General features: G+C 37.7%; 1 protein-coding gene across 9 annotated transcripts in view; it reads left to right on the top strand.

Moving 5' to 3' along the window:
• Positions 1-16,334, top strand: part of TTC3 (tetratricopeptide repeat domain 3) — a 66,787-nt gene extending 50,453 nt beyond the window's left edge. For 6 of the 9 annotated variants that reach the window (XM_080351389.1, XM_080351390.1, XM_080351391.1 and 3 more), the window contains 15 exons: positions 407-553; positions 921-1,830; positions 3,754-3,819; positions 4,477-4,626; positions 5,673-5,812; positions 7,164-7,232; positions 7,940-8,036; positions 9,031-9,131; positions 9,742-9,862; positions 10,456-10,554; positions 12,656-13,077; positions 13,610-13,730; positions 13,883-14,110; positions 14,321-14,410; positions 14,966-16,334. In XM_080351389.1, the coding sequence (XP_080207515.1) occupies positions 407-553; positions 921-1,830; positions 3,754-3,819; positions 4,477-4,626; positions 5,673-5,812; positions 7,164-7,232; positions 7,940-8,036; positions 9,031-9,131; positions 9,742-9,862; positions 10,456-10,554; positions 12,656-13,077; positions 13,610-13,730; positions 13,883-14,110; positions 14,321-14,410; positions 14,966-15,076 (2,872 nt within the window). In that variant the 3' untranslated portion in view covers positions 15,077-16,334. Of the gene's footprint in view, positions 1-406; positions 554-920; positions 1,831-3,753; positions 3,820-4,476; positions 4,627-5,672; positions 5,813-7,163; positions 7,233-7,939; positions 8,037-9,030; positions 9,132-9,741; positions 9,863-10,455; positions 10,555-12,655; positions 13,078-13,609; positions 13,731-13,882; positions 14,111-14,320; positions 14,411-14,965 lie in introns of those variants that run through there. The other 3 variants (XM_080351393.1, XM_080351392.1, XM_080351395.1) reach the window with 3 other exon arrangements.
• The last annotated feature ends 136 nt before the right edge of the window (positions 16,335-16,470 follow it).

The following is a 16,470-nucleotide window of genomic DNA, read 5'->3' as shown; positions in this document are numbered from 1 at the left end:
ATCTGTGCCGTATCAAGAAGGTTGTGATGTTGAGTCAATCTGTAGTGTATTGCTCAGAATTTGTGTTAATCAGGAGTCAAACTCTTACAACAATTTGTAAATTTTGCTCTTGCTTATAGATGTGAAAGCTACGAGGCAAGAGCTTGGCCTTATTATGATAATGATTATTATTAGCTATTGGCAGGTCAGTTAATAAGTTTAACTGTTAAGTATTTTGGGGATAGTGTCTATTCTGCTCGTCAAAAAAAAGTTTGCTATTGAGGTATACTTTTAGCACTATGTAGTTACCATACAGTATACTGTTTTCAGTATATGTGAAAAATGCAATTATTTTCAGTGACAAGAATTGTTGTTGATATGCAATATTTATTTCTTTCCTTTCTCTTTTTTTTTTTTAATGCTACAGAGATTTTACAAATCCTTATGAACCATTTGTAATCCCAGAATATCTTCAGAGTCAACTAGAGGAATTTGAAGCTCTCTGTGACATATCAAATAGTTATCAAAGACTTTCGGATAATAACCCAGCTCAAACCTGTGAGAGTTTATATGAGTATGTATACATTTCTGCGCTTAGCACTTTAAAAGGTTTAATATTATTTCATAATTTTTATAATGTATTAAGGCCAGAATTTGAGTCCTGGTGGTCTGGTGTATGTAGCTATGTACATAAAGCTATGAAATAGTTTTCAAAAGCTTTGAAATAGTTGCATGTTTTTAGTAAGGTGTGGACAAGCAAGAGTATTACAGAAAATTTTTATGCTTAGCTAGAACACCATCTTCCAAATGGTTGTTCTTCAGTAGTTGTAGAAGCTGTTTGCTTTTAAGTATTATTGTGAAAATATAACACGTGAAGTACAATTTTAGAATTACATGAAAAACCTTTGATGAATAATGACAACTCTTCTTTTTGTTTAAAGATATTTTTCTCAAATCTTGGAAGAACATGGCCCTATGGAAATTGATAATAAATTACTAATTGGGGAATATGAACATTTCCCTGAAGAAGCTCGAAAGATTGTAGAAGATGAAGGCGGTCTGAAATCTTTTCTTCTGAAATCCCTTCGTTTCATTATGGTGGATAATCTTGTTGGATTAAAAAAGCATGCAATTCTTCTTAAAGAAAATACAAACAGCAATGAGACTGGATATAACAAAGAAGAAAACAGTCTAGCCTGTAATGTGCAAGAAGATTCTTCCCAGAAAAAGCTACAGTTAAATCCAACTGCTAAGGAATTCAAACCACTGTCTTATCCTCAGCAACCCCCTATATCAACACCTAATGTCTTAACAGTAACAAGTTATGAGACTCCACAATATTTGCCCTGGTCTCTTCCTGCTTCATGTAAATTGGTGCATTCCTTGCATAGTCAGGGTATTAATGCCACAGAAAATAAGTCGTCATTTTCAGACATTGTACTAACGTGCTTTGATTCTGAAAATCCTGGTATATTTTTGCCTCAGACTTCCTGGGGTTATCAATATGAAAGAATATTGCCAGTGCATTCTCAAATGCCTCACATGTCAAATGTTGCCAAGCAACCTACTTGTGTTTATGCTGATCGTAAAGCTCATCAGGATAATGATGAATCTGCAGCTTCAGACAGAAAATACAACTTCAGCAGCCTTATACCAACTGAAACACCAATGTATGAACACCCTCCGTGCCAACCGGAGAACTCAGATAATGCATTTTATGAAGACAAAGTTGGTGTTGCAAATAGTACAAATGAAGCTGAATGTGGTATACAGGTTATTAAGGTGGAAAAAGAAAGCAAAGACATACATCTAATGAAGAACAATCCTCATACAAGGATGGTAGCTGTTCAGGTAAGAAATTCAGGTGGAACCATTATTTGAGTGCTCTTAAGTGACAAATGAGAGTGTTGAGTACTGGGAAGTGCAATTCCTTTCTGAATGATTTCTTTGTGACTTCCCAAAGGGTCAAATGTTGTGTTGAGATTCAAGAGCAAATATTCAAGTAATACTTCCAGCCACCTAAATGTAAGGAAGCTTAAAAGTAGTATTTAGCATTCTCTAGGACTTATCTTCCAAAGAAAAGGCCACAAGTTGGGAGATAGATACTCAGGTGTTTGTTAGACTGGGAACTTCCTTAGAATTTTCAGTTTAAGTTGCTGAAACTTTCTACAACAACTCTTGTTTTTCATTTGTAACTTTTTAAGAGATGATCACTGAATTTTGTTCTGCCTGAAGTTTTCACAGATCTTTTGACCCAGGATCAGCAGAGGGAAATGGTGCACATCATTTTAAACTTCACTTTAGATGCTGAGGAAAGTCTTTCTGTGCCATCTTTTTTCTTTTTTTAATTAGTTGAATTATTTTTTTTTAAACTTTCAGAATATTTTAGCCTTTAGATAGTTTGCACACTCCAACAATTGCTGGCTGATGCTTCTCTTGTGGTCTTAAAGTGGTAACTGAGCTGTAGGGTGTGTTCAGGGAGACACTCCCTCACATTTCCCTCCTGAAGTAAAAAACCAACCTGTAAGTTTAGTGCTGCAGGCAGAGGGGGTTTTGCTGAACACCCTGCAAGGCGCAAGGCACGCAGCTGATCAGCAGAGAGGGGCTGGAGCCTTCACGCTGTAACGGTGCCCCAGAGTTATATCAGCACATGCCCTTGTGAAGACACTTCAAGTGACAGAGGAATACAAGGGTCACATCCACATTTGTTACAGAAACATTTTTGGATTAGGATGGTGGCTTCTAGGGGTTACAGATATGGCAGTTTCACACATGCATTTATGAGAGTTATCGAACATGCTAGAGGGAAGAGTTCCTCATCTTAATTTGTTTCTTGTCGTTGAGGGAGGAATAGCTGCTTATAGCTGTAAGATAAATAGGTGTCTCTATTATTGCTTTCTAAATTAAGAAAATGTTAACTTTTTTTTTTTTTTTCAAACTTGTTTTGTATACAAAACTTTGCTTTAAATCTTTCCTGAGCAGTTGCTGAGAGTTAGTTTCCCATCAGTCTTGGCAGATGAATTTTATTACTAGGCTGACTGGGCTTTTAAAATGAGATTTCTGTAACATGTTCAACAAAGAGATAACAGAAGAGGCAACAGTTTTCAATTTAGTGAATTCTGGTTGGCAGAGATCAAAAGATCTCTAAGCAACAAATACATTTCTGTTTGCTAAAGCAGGGTAGAGCAAAGCATTTAACATTACCTAGCTATGATTTTTAGTAGCCTATTAGAATGGCGACATGATAAACTGGATCTTGAATATGTTGCGTGATTAGATTTTAAACTTCAGTTCTTTCAGCAGGTCCTTGATGGGTGGTACTGGAGGAAGAACAAGCAGGGAGTCTGAAGGTCGCTGAGTCCAGTCCCTTCTAAGTACAGGCACTTGGGTAGCAGATCCTGGGTTTAGGAGGACACAACACAGCTCCTCAGTGAGCTGCCAGACGCTGGTTTTGCAAGTCTTAAGTTTTCAGACATTGAGAGCACAGCTGTGTGTTTTAAAGACTCAGAGAACTGTGCTCAGTATAAATACTTCATGGTCAATTAAACTAGGGAGAGATCATGACCAAAAAAAAGGCTTTTCAGTATAGATTGAAGTCCTTTTCAGAAACACTTGCATAGTGTCTTTGTATATTGTAGACTAATCTACTTCATCATGAAGTTGGATTTGTAAAATATAGGTTTAGGTGCAAAAGCTCCAAAACAGAGCTGACCTAGCAGTTGCGTGTATAAACTGGAAAGCTTTTTAATCAACTAATGATTCTTTCTATTCTAGGTAAATCATGAAGTAGCTGATAGGGAAACTAATACCTTGCCTTTTCACCCATTTGAAATGCAACAAGTAAGTTACCTATGTATTTGTTTCTATTTCTCATGAAGAAGATTAAGGAATACTCCAAAATTTAATAGTGAAAAGACAAAGGTTCTCTGAAAATGACATGTTTTAACAGATTTTTTTATTGTGGTTGGTTTGGGGGGGTTGTTTTGGGTTCTCCTCCCCCACTTCATGTTGGACTCTATTCTGTGATGTTATTCTTGGAAAGTTCACATAGGCCCAAGATGAGGAGGCTTTGGAGCTTTGCTCTGTAGCTGTTCAGATGCTGGAGTATGCTTTATGGAAATTTAGTATTTCTGCTCCAAAAATCTCAAGGTTTGATTTAAATACTGTGTTTGGGCTTACAGACAGCTTAGGCTGAGGTTAAGGGTAATCTTATGTCTGTACCAGGAGATACAATTGAGACAATGTGGCCTTCAAACTTGTATTCCGTTCATGGTCAGACAGGAATGTTCGTTTTGGAGCTGGATTGAAACTGTTACACAACTTCCTCTTAAACATCCACCCACACCCTGAACCAACCAACAATCAAAACCCCACCCCAACCACACTCAAGATTTTGAATCTCGGCTGACAGCAGACTGCTCCTTTTAGATGTCATGAATGTTTGCTGCCTTATAGTAAGAGACAGCAGATTGGTTTTTGTAACTTGTTTCTTTTTAGGGAGATATTTTACGTATGGAAAAAGAACATCAGGTGTTAAAAGAGCAACTTAAAGAAGCACAGGAAAAATACGAACAGTTAGAAAGCCGAAGCTCGGAGGAAATCGGTGCTGTAAAGGAGCTCCTAAAAAAGAGTGTTGAAGAGACTGAGGTAAAGTTTTCACCCATGACGTGGTGGGACAGACTGCTGTGGCTCACGAGATCGGTTGTAATCGATCAAGAGTATTTGTGAAACTCGACTGGTGGTCCTTATTGCTGCGAGGTCTGACCCAGCAAACCTCACAACCTTCGTGTGTCATCTTCCTTCCCGCACACTCAAACACAGGAGGTTGGCTGCTTCCATCTAGTGGATAGGTGTTGTTTTATGTTCAATCTGAGAACAAAAAAAGCACTGCACTGCTGACACTCCTTGATTTGTTGGGTTTGTTAACAGGCTTTTTTTCCTTGAAAGTATCTGGGAGCAAGAGCAGTAGTCCTCAGACAGTGCTATCAGCCTGTTATCACTTCGACTTGATTAATCTTATAGTTAAAGCTGTAGAAGCTGCAGGCTACCCATTTGTCTACATGGGAAGGAATTTTTTCATTTAAAAAGAAATAATTCAAGTGAGACCAAATCCATCTCTCCCCATGCTCTGTCTTTAGTAAGATGGGGACTGTCATTCAATCTCAATTTGATGTATTTTGTTTTCTTTCACCATTGTAGGCACTTTAAAAAAAAATATATATATATATAAATATTTCCCAGTGATGCACTGATGCTGCTTTGTTTTTTGAAGCAGTTATGGCAGCCATAAGATTCACTTCTGTCTTGCTCTGTTATGAATTGTAACTTCCCAGTTGATAGTACTGATACAACAGTGTCAGCTCTTATTTTGAGCTGGATTTTGAGTTGGATTTCAGTATGTGTTTGTATGTGACATCATGGAACTGTTTTTCTTCTTTTAGCTGGCTGCAAAACTGGATTGCAAGTGTTCTGAAGCCAACTATGTAAATCAGGTGTGCAGGTCATGGCAGGAAAGCATTTATGAGTATGTTGCCCACACTAAACACCTGAACTAGAACAGTGAATCAAGCACTAGTAAAACTGTAATTTTTACTGGCTTAGTTTTTGATCATAAGTGTCAACAATCTGCTCTAACTTGCATTTGAATACAATAATATTTTTAGAAATAATGTTTTCTTATTTTCTGCTTTTAGGTATCAAAGAATGAACTGGACTGGCTTCATCAGGACTTAGAAATAAAAGTGAAAAAATGGCAACAGGAGAAAAAAGAAAATAAAGAGAACTTAAAAGCACTAAGGAACACAGCTAAAAAGCATACAGATACCAATGATAGGTACTAATTTTATATACAGATTTACATTACTTTCCCTTCGTTTGATATTTTTTTAAGCAGCATTAAGTCCAGTTATTTCTGATAGACTATGATAAGTTTCAGTATGTATTGATTCCAAGATGTATGCAGAGTGAAAACGCAAACTTGTTGCCCTGATTGTGTCATTCTGCAATTCTTGGATTAGAGCTACTGTTAGTAGGTTCTACAAAAAAACTTTATTTAACCTAATTAACAACTACTATTCCTTCACTATTTAAGATCTTCCCATGTTTTCCAGAGTCCTTCAGATCTGCATGGCTTTTTCCTGTTCTGCTCCATGACTTCCTATTGCTTATTGCTTCCTCAGCGTACTCTTCTACTGCATTACAATTAGGTTTAAATTTTCATTTCCATTTTCATTCTTCCTTCTTCTATTGAGAAATCAACCCAACCAAACTCTGGTCTGCATCTGTTTTTCTTACACGCTTTCTGTCTGTCCTGCCTCAGAACCTGGCTGAGGGTCATCCAAGGATGTGCGTTTCCTTCTTTTCTAGTCTCGTCATTCGTTCATTTCTCAGATTCAAGTAAAACTGCAAGAACCACATAGCTGCGTGTATTTTGTGGGTTTTTTTACCCATCCAGCAGCCTGCAGCACTTCTCATGGAACTTAAATTGAAAATATCAATGTGTGAGTCTGATCATGACCCTGTGTGCAGCAAACTCAGCTGTTCTCCTGGCTCTGGAGTAGCAACAATCAACTTGAGCCAACTTCCACCATAGTCAACAAGCATCCATGAGAACACATCACTGATGTACTGAAAAATAAATCATGTGTCATTTGAGGAAATATTATCAGTAGCTTTCCCCTAAACATTCTAAAGACTTCAGAAATCTTTAAGTAACTGTGTAACCAGCTATATGTTTTACCACAGTAATAGGCTGAAATATTTATGTCTGCTTTTATATTTTGATGTTTTGGCAAGTTACATGTAAACATCTAAAATAGCTTCTAGATAACTGATGAAACTGTCTGACTTAGCAATAATTTTTCTAATCAGATTTGATAATTCCTACTGTATTTTTAGTATTCTCTCAGTTTACAGACCTGGGAAGACTTCTGTCCTTGAATGCTGTTCTCTTATCTTCAGTCTGAGTAGTTTGGGCCAAATCTCTCTTGAAAAATCATTGGCATGCTTTTATATTAATTCCTGCTTAATGAGGAATACATTTAAATGCACTTCTAGTACTAAACAGCATATAAAACATATAGATTGTCACTGCTACATAATTGTCACTATGGTAGTAGAGGAATGTGTCACATATTTGCTTGTGAACACTTTTCAGAACAAGCTTGAATGTTTGATTTTTGTAGGTATTCAAAGACCATAGATGAGAAGGAGAAGAAGTATAATGGATATTTAAATACATATCTGGAAACCAGGTAAAACCCTTGTACCTTTCAGCAACGTTTTTCTACGTTTCCATCATTAATTGGAGTTGTCTGCTTCACTCTGGGCAAAGGCTTAGAAAAAAGAAGCACTTCATCCTATATCTCTCATTCTCAGTTAGTTTACTTTACCTATTTAAATATTATTTTCTCTTAGATATTCAGAGTAATAAAAGTCTGGGTTTTCGAAATGCTCTCATACATTTCCCCTTGATTATACGCTGCCGTGTCCTACAGCACAGGGTAGAAGTTGGGTGGGGTACAGACATACTGAACCATTGCATGTAGCTTTAGATCTTCAAACACTTATAGTCCTAAATGCATATAAGGCTATCTAAACTTTTTCTAAAAGTTACTCATCTGCACATGGTATAAAGTCAAGGCTTCATTTACAGATACATTCTTCATATATGTGATCAGGCTCAGAACAATTATACTTGCATGACTGCGGTAGTTAAATGCCTGTCAGCTTTTTAGGTTGTGCAGTGAGATGTGCTTAAGAAATCCCAAGGTCGTGTCCGTGGAGCCATCAGTGTGGCTGTGCCAGCACGATACTGTACCTGAAGGCACAGGCTGTACATGGAAATTGTTCCAAACTAGAGAGAAGTTATAGCTGTAGAAAACCTCTAAAATGCCCTAAATTTTAACTACTGCTCTGTTGTAAACGTTACTCAAATATTTAACTTCTTTTTATTTCACAGTAATAAATTTGCTAATGATAAAGTAAAATTGGAAGAGCTTATAAAAAAGAGTCAAGATGACTGCCAGGAGTGTGTGAAAAGAGCTGTTAAAGCAGAGGTACAGACTATAAAAACCTTACAACACTTTTGCTAGAGCTTGGATCATTTGTGCTGATAATAGGTGGGGAAGATAGCTGGTAAAGTCTTGTCTAACAATGTGCTTTTTAAATAGCATCTAAAACTTTTCCTAAGTGTATATCCAAAGTGTTATTCAAATACTGACAAGTGCTGTTCGTGATGTCATCCTCCAAATCTTCGCAGATCATCAAGGCATGTTGTTATTATTATAGTCCAGGATTAAAAGCGCACAGAATTTGGGGCGTGTAGTCTTGCCCCAAACAAAATAAAATTAGTAACTCAGTTTCATACTTATCCTTGAAATGAATGGATTTCATTAGTAAGAATTAACCATAGGAACATTAAAAGTGCCTTGCTAAAACTAAGTTATGGTTAGTGAATATATAGCTACTTCTTAATCAGGCGGAATCAGAATGCGACAACTGACTTGTGTGTTTCACTGAAAGGAGGACACTACTGATAAATACCAAGATCTTTTCTAAACTGGTATGTTTTATACTGGAAATACTTGGGATGTCATTAACAATTCTCCCTTCTTTAGAAGGGCTTTAAGGCTGTCTTATCTGCAGGAGGATTTTGTAAAAAGATTAGATTATTGGTCCACGTTACTCTTCAACCACGCAGTATTTAAAAAGCTGCCTTAATCACTTTGAGTGTGTATATATATATATGTATATATACACACACACACACACTTATAGGATTAGTTGCAAATGAAACATTTATGGAAACTTTCTACTGTCAGTTGAAGTGAATGCAGCCTTTTTATCCTCCCAAAGGCCTGCCAGAGCTGTTACTTCCACCTGAAATTCCTCACCATGAGAATTCTGTGTGTGTGTTGTAGTTGTACTCTGTATCATCAAACTATTGTTTCAGATGCTTGTTAAAACATATTTTGAAGTTTTATTCCTTGTGCTACAGCAGTGCTGTTATTGCACTTTTCTTTTTCCTTAAACAGTTATGTTGTGTTACAGATATCAGTACTCAAAAACTGGAAGGAAACTGAAGTATACAAGCTAAATGGCAAAGCTGCCAATGCAGAAGCAAATCTCAAGATGCTGAAATCATTGAGCAGGTATGGAGAGTTTACACCAGAGATTTCGGTACTACTGGTTACTAAACACAACTACTGAATGTTTAATCACGGTCATTTAAGAGTTTTGCTCATAAGGAGCTGCTTGCCCCTTATGTAGAAACAGGATAGTTAAACGCAGCTTTCCTGCAGCTGAATTTCTTCTTAGTCTGAAATTACCAAGATATGATAGTTCAGCAGGAGCAAGCTGCTTGTCTTGTTCTTTCTTAGCCAGGGAAGATCTGGCTACTGGGAACATTCTAGTTGCTCCTGCACAGTATCACTGGGAAAAAAGGCTGTGATGTACATAGAAGAGTGCAAACAAAACTGCTGGGTGTGTGCAACAACATTGTTTTCTTCCTTCCAAGGAACTAATTTAGCCCTTAGTGTTACCTTGTTTAAAACTTCCACCATGTTTTCTTTCCCTGTCTTTATGTTGCTGCAAAATGCTTGAGGAGTCCACTTGTAAGATTGGATAGGATCTAAGTACCAGTAATTTAACTGATTTCAGCTCAAAATTGCTGGAAGTTTTTAACTGCGATTGAGTTGGTAGGGGAAGGAACTGTTTTACTAAAACCATTGGTCTTAAACAAAAATAATGGGAATGTTGCAGTTTAACTGAAAATCTTGAATACTTCAGCAGCTTGCCTTCAGCAGCACCTAAGTTGAAGTCACAGATTGATTCTTGGGAAATATTTATCTCAGATGTGAAGAAACAACTGGAAAAAGTAGAGGTAAACCTTAATTTCTCTTAACAGTCTTTAAATTAAACTTTGGAAATTAAACCAAAATAAATACATTAATAATTCTGCATTCCTTTTTTTGAAACACCAGTGGCTTGTCCTCCAAACACTGTGCTGCATTTATTTTAAATACAAAGAAAGACAATTTCAAGTCCAGATTACTTAAGTATAATTAAGATACAATGAATATCTTCAGTTTTATAAAGGCAGAAGCCTTTATAGAAGTGTCCTTTACACTCTTCCTTTAGAACTGTATCCCACATTAACAAGTCCAGTCTGTTGGTTCTTTTGTATTTTTTAACTTTAGAAATCCATGCAACTTCTTTGAAAACTCTCTGAAAAGATGTAAAATGTCTAGGCTGAGTTTTAAGAACTAGAAAGGGTTTCCCAAACCCTTTCAAGCACAAAGCAAGTACTTTTTAAATACAGATTTATGTTTCTATAGCAAATGGCAACCTTAGGTCTCCATTTGAAACACCTGGTGTCTTTGGCATTTTGCAAAAAAGTTCTTGTGTTAATGCCATTTTCTGTAAAGACGGAGCTTTAGTTCATGATGTGGAGGATAATTTGTTTTCCTGCTACAGGCTGAGTATGAAGAAAAAATTCAGATGGTGAAAAATGGTGTACAGAACTGCCTCACTAAAATGGAAACTGTGGAGCTCCCTTCTCCTCCCTGTGTCCTAGTAAGTACCTTGCATCTGATAGCAGTTTGTTAATAAGTTCTTTAAGTTTGGATTGGCATAGCTGTCTGTTGTAGGGCACATATGTGAAGAACTTGAATGTATAGCCTTGAATACAAAGTGATCTGGCTCTCCGTAGGTCCAGATAATGTTCAGAAGGAGAAAGTGACTGCAGATAAACATGACGAGGCCCAGTGAAAATCACATTCTGAAGTCTGTTGAGAGGCTTAAGCTGTTTAACTTCAAAATGCTTCATGTTCTGTCTGAATTGGGACTAATGTAATGTTTCTGTATATCGTGACTTCCCTGTAGCACCAAACTCTGTAGAGCCCATCGCACCAACATGTGTAATTGATTACGAATACCAAAATCAACTTCCAGTCATATCTGTTAGGAACTAGACGGAGTATGGCCATTTATGGAAATGCATCTGTAATGACAACATCCCAGATAAATACTATATAAAACCCTTTTCTCATGGGCCAACAGTTCCACAAATGCTTTGCTCAAATCATGTCAGTTACTTCCAGACCCTGCAGTTGTTCCTGCTGCAAGGACCAAGTCAATGCAAGTCAGTACTCCTTGAACTGCCCGTCACTCTGCTGGTGAGGAGACGTGTGACAGTGATAAAACACTGATGGCTAAGGCAGCCGCAGTGGCGGCGCAACCCAGCTGCACGCTGCCATTTGGTGAGGGTGACAGTGAAAGCAGGGCACAGAGCTGGCACCCAGTCCTGAAGACAAAGAGCATCCAGAAACCACTGCACCTGGGACAGTTTGGAGTCAGGAAATAAGGGTTCAGTCGTCTCTCAAAATAGGGGAGATTATGGACTCAGTAAGTAAAAGACATTTATAGTACACACACAAATTAAATCCCTGAATTCACTGAAGATGCCACACAACTTTTTAGTGTATATTCTCTACAGAAAGTCATGTTTCCTTTTTTTGTTTCTTTTCAGTATAATTTAGATTTCAGGCTCTGTTTTAATACTGCAGATTTATGATTGTTACTACAGTATTTCTGGGCTTATGCAGGAGAATATAACTATTACTTGTCTGCCTTTTCTTCCCCACTGATTTCTAGGTATCTCCTTTCTACTTATTGGCACAGAACTCTTAAGAACATATAGATAACTTTGTCACCATCCTTAGGTTATCATCAATTTACACGTTGGGCAAGAGAGACTTTTGAGCCCCTTGTTCTGCATTTGCTATCTATTTTTACTGCAGTAATACAGGAGTAACCTTTTAGAAGAGAGATCTGCAATTCTTTCAGCTTTGAGAAGACTTTAATAGGCAAATACTGAGTCTAAACGAAAAAGATTTGATGAAAACCCTTCTTCTCCATGTTTAATTAATTCTGTTAATTAATTAAACACCTTCACAGAGAAGGTAAGAACATTGATTGAAGAGGATGTTAAACTAAAGAACGCAGAACAAGAATCAGGAGGTTTTTCTATGAAGAAATGTAGAATTTGAGCTCTGTTAGGACGCCACCTGCCTAGAGCAGGCACGTTCTGAACCAAACTGCAGTCATGGGGTCAAACAACTGAACTTATTTGAAGGAGTTCTTTCCATTTATGGAAGAGATGCGTTAGTGCAAAAAGAAGCCTTCCTGGATCATGTCAGCTCCAAGTTTTTCAAGATGATGACTATAGCTGACACGTGTTTCTGTTTAAAAAAAATTACACTGGATTATATATAGATTAGGTAATCCATTAAAAGCAGTGAATTTTGTATTTTCAAACTGATGGCATTTATTTGAAGCAGTTCTGTTTCTACCCCCAACCTCAAGCTATACTTCTGTACAATTTACATCTGTCTAACAGCCAGGCATTCTGTAGCAAAGCAAGAAAAAGTTGAAGGAACAGTTTGCACATCTGATGTCCTATTTAATCCCATTTCAGACAGGTTATTTATACATAGTACCAATTAAAGAGCATCTTTGTGCAATATTTTTACCTAGGTAAAGCAAGTTATATTGATGTGACCTTCCAGTTCCTTAGCGTGACCACATGGAGCATAGTTCATGCTGCGAATGCTTGGGAATTCTGCTCAATTTATTTTGATCACTATTTTTCCTGTGAAATGTGTTTATTTCCTAGGCAAGACAAGGCGGAGCTCCAGCCAGTGATCCAGCCATCGTCACATATTCCTCTGTATCTGCTCATCCTAATTTACTTCCTGCATTTTCAAATTCTGAAGATCCAAGTCCGACACATGCTTCATTTAATACACAGGCTGGAGTTCAGCCAGCGCACGGAAGTTCTAAGTCTTGTTCTGCAAGTGACGGGTCAGTGAAAACGTGCTCCACATCTCTGGAGGGATCATATTCTGATAAAGTTTCAGCAACTTGCCCGTCAGGGATTTCAGGAAGTAAAACTCAGAATGTCCAGCCAAACCAGAGCCACCAAGGTGACACAGCTGTACAGCCAAGGCCTTCTGCACTTCAAAACAACAAAATGATTCCAAAAGCATTTGAAAATATTATTGTGCGTCTACAGAGTATATTCCCCAACTATAGCAGGTGTGTTTTTTAATGTGTGTAATGTTATATTGGCTAGCAGAAGCTCTGAACATCCAATGATAAGAGTACAGAAAGAGCTGATTTCTTAGCATATGGTTCCTGTTCCACAAGAACAGTAATATCCATTGTTTCTCTTTCTCCCCTCCCATTCAGTGGGACATTCCTTTAGGGAACAGACCTACAGTGTTACGTGTGGTGTTTTTTTTCTAATTGGAACCACCAGCAAATAGAAGTAGTAGTATTGTTTTATTGTGGTGCGTGTTTGGTTGGTTTTGATGTGGGGCTTTTTTGCTGTTTGGTGGGTTGTTTTGTTGTTGTTGTTTTTTGGTTTTTAATGATTAAGGTAGCTAGATCTTAGTTTATTCAAAGGTATGGGAAAGCAGGTACCTGCTATAGTTCATTTGAGCAGTATCTTTTAAAGGCTTTGCTGTTGTGAATCAAATGAATCAAACAGGGAAGCTACAGCATTCTCTAATGCTGATAACAGCCATGTTATTGCCAGTCAGTAATTATGTCATTTTTGTCCCTTTAGTTCAGACTTGATCAGCTTCATAAAAGACATACAAAGAAGAAATGGGAATACATTGTCAGGTTTGAGCTTGGATGAAGTTCTAAGCAGAGTGACAGAACTCATTCTGGACCAGCAGAGTAAGGTACGGTGCTGTACGCAGTTGCGGCCTTTTCTGCTGTGCATATCTGACCAAGCAAAGAGCGCGGCACCGTCCAGAAAATAATGCAAACTCCCCTTTGCTGTCAAGCTCTGAAATACAAACTTGCTCAGAATTCTTTTCCAACACCTCTCTAGGCACCAACTTCAGCAGGGATACCTGTGACATCTGTGTCCCCTGCTTCACCCGTGCAGACTGGAGCTCGGAGTCGGGAGGTACCTGCAGAGGAGAACGTGCCCAGCCCACCCAAGGCAAGACCGGTGCCTAAAAATGCCTTGAGTAAAAATCCATCTCAGCCCAATCTCCAGCCCTGGGGAAATGTTGGAGCAACACCTAAATCTAAATGGAAAAAACTGGACTATACAGTAAGTTCTCCAGTGTTTCAATGAGAAGTTGCCATGTACTTCTTATAAGTCATAAAATAATCAAAGTATTGCTGGACAAAATAATTGGCTTGTTCATTTTGTGTACAAAAGTATCAATATACTTGGTTAAAATTAGTAACATGATTAACTTACTAGAATTTGCTGATTAATTGTTGCTAGTTCTCAAATAACTTAGTATTTTATGTATAGGCCTCCAGAGATGATCCTTGCACAATATGTCATGATGACCTAAGCAGAGACACATGTGAACTAGAATGCGGGCATCGTTTTCACAGAGAAGTAAGAATTTTTGTTCTTAGCACTTAACTGAATAGAGTTCATAAACATTTGCATCTATGTCCTTGTTCCCCTTTCTAAAAGTAATTGTCCCCCCTTGCTCTTCAGTACTTAAAGAACAATGCACAGTCTTCTTTTACATACTTCATACACTGAGACTTGCTATATATAGGGTCTCACTCTGTCAGAAAGTTTCTAGTATTAGATTTTTAGCTAAAATATTAATTCACTATAAACTCTGCACTTAGCCACCTGATAGCAGTTGCATGTGTAACTTCATGTAGCAAGAAAGTCAGAATTATGTTAGAATAATTTGGTACTTCTGTCCGTGACCTTTTCCCCGTATTTGTCTACTGCTTTGTTATTGCAGAATAGGTGCAAATTTAAATTGATCAGTACAGCATCAGAATTGGAGAACAGTTTTCTAACCGCCGATTTTAGCAACATAAAACACGTTGGGAAAATCACTTACCGACTAGTGACAGTTATTAACATACTTAAGCTGAACTATTTAATGTCAGACTTAGTTTCTTCAACATCACCTTCCTGTTCTTGCAGTGCATTAGAACATGGCTGAAGCAACATTCAAGTACCTGCCCTATCTGCCGCGTTCACGCTCTCTTACCTGAAGACTTTCCTGAGCTCCCTGCACGGAACAAATATGCCTAGATCTTGTTTTATTTGAATGTCTTATTATAAGATGCAAAGTGGCTGCAGAATAACCACTGTGATAAGGAACCAGAAATGTGATGCGTAGAAAGAGACAGAACCCTGGTTTTATGGAAAATTGTGGTAGAACTCAGATGGATTCAGTATTTAACACTTAGCATTAAGCTGTAAGATGCTGGTGCTACCACAGCACCTGCAGAATCCAGTTGGCATATTTCAAGATCCAGTGCTTTCCTTGTCACTGCTGAAAGGTGTGAAGCCGGTACAGCTCAAAGGTCAACAGCACACAAAACTGGTCGTTTTCTTGACCAAGGGATATTTAATTTGCTGTATCTACTTTTCTCCAAGGAAGCTGCATAATTCCTGTAGAGAGGGGTGGTTTTTTTCCTGCAGAGTTTACACCATACTGAAAAGAAATTCTAATATCAAACAAATAGGTGACCTGAGCATCACACTGGCAGGACTAGGAACAGCCACAACATTACTTTTCTCTGACATAATTACAATTTAACTGCAGGACCCAAATCAGGCTTTTGATCATATTACTGCAGTTCATAAAACTGCAGCTCCTTTCTCTGCATAAATGCATAGCTAACAATTCAAATCATTTAAATAATGACTTTTAATCATATTTTGAAGCAAGAATTTTTAAATATTCAGGTGTTTGTTGCTGTTTCTGTATCAAGTTGGAATAGTATGGCATAATTCTTTAATATTGAAATATAGTTTGAATTTCCCTCATTGATGAAGCGCTGATTTGTTTAAATCGGAATTATAGGATCTTTATTTCTGACAAAGCAACTCTGCATTTGTATTCTGTGCATGAATGTTCATCAACAGCACGAGGTAAGGAATACAAACAGCTGAAGGAACAGTTGTCCTACTGCTTTAAAAGTCTGAGCTTGTCAGAAAACCTTTGTCACTATAAAGTTTGCCTCAAATAGCCAAAAGACCAGGACTAGAGAGTGTACAGCTTAACCACTCTGAAAAGAGAGCATGACTGTTGTTTGTTTGGATACAAGCCGTATTGAACTGATTATATGAGATCAAATTAGCTAATTCTAGGGATCATTTGTTCCTGTAAGAAATATGTATCCTCCAGATTAAGTTTTAGCCTGTTTTATGATTAACCAGTATACTAAGAAAAAAAATAAAATTACTGCTGCAGCTGATGTGGGTTTTTTTATGTAATATTTTTACTTAGTCTGTGTTATTGCTAAGTAGTTTTCTGTGTATGCTAGAGAGCTATGGCACCTTGTGCTTGAAGAACGAGGTATGCTGCTGCTGCTCAGTGTTATGGCACTTGCCTCCTTTTCAGCTTCCCATAATTTTTTGGGGCAAGGGATACATACCCTGTCATCTTCTTAGCTTTTCACAGATGCAGCCTCAGTGTC

This window comes from Nesoenas mayeri, assembly GCF_963082525.1.
Source record: "Nesoenas mayeri genome assembly, chromosome: 1".
NCBI classification, from domain to species: Eukaryota; Metazoa; Chordata; class Aves; order Columbiformes; family Columbidae; genus Nesoenas; species Nesoenas mayeri.
The sequence above is the reverse complement of the archived record's forward strand: the minus strand, read 5'-3'. Positions and strand labels throughout refer to the sequence as shown.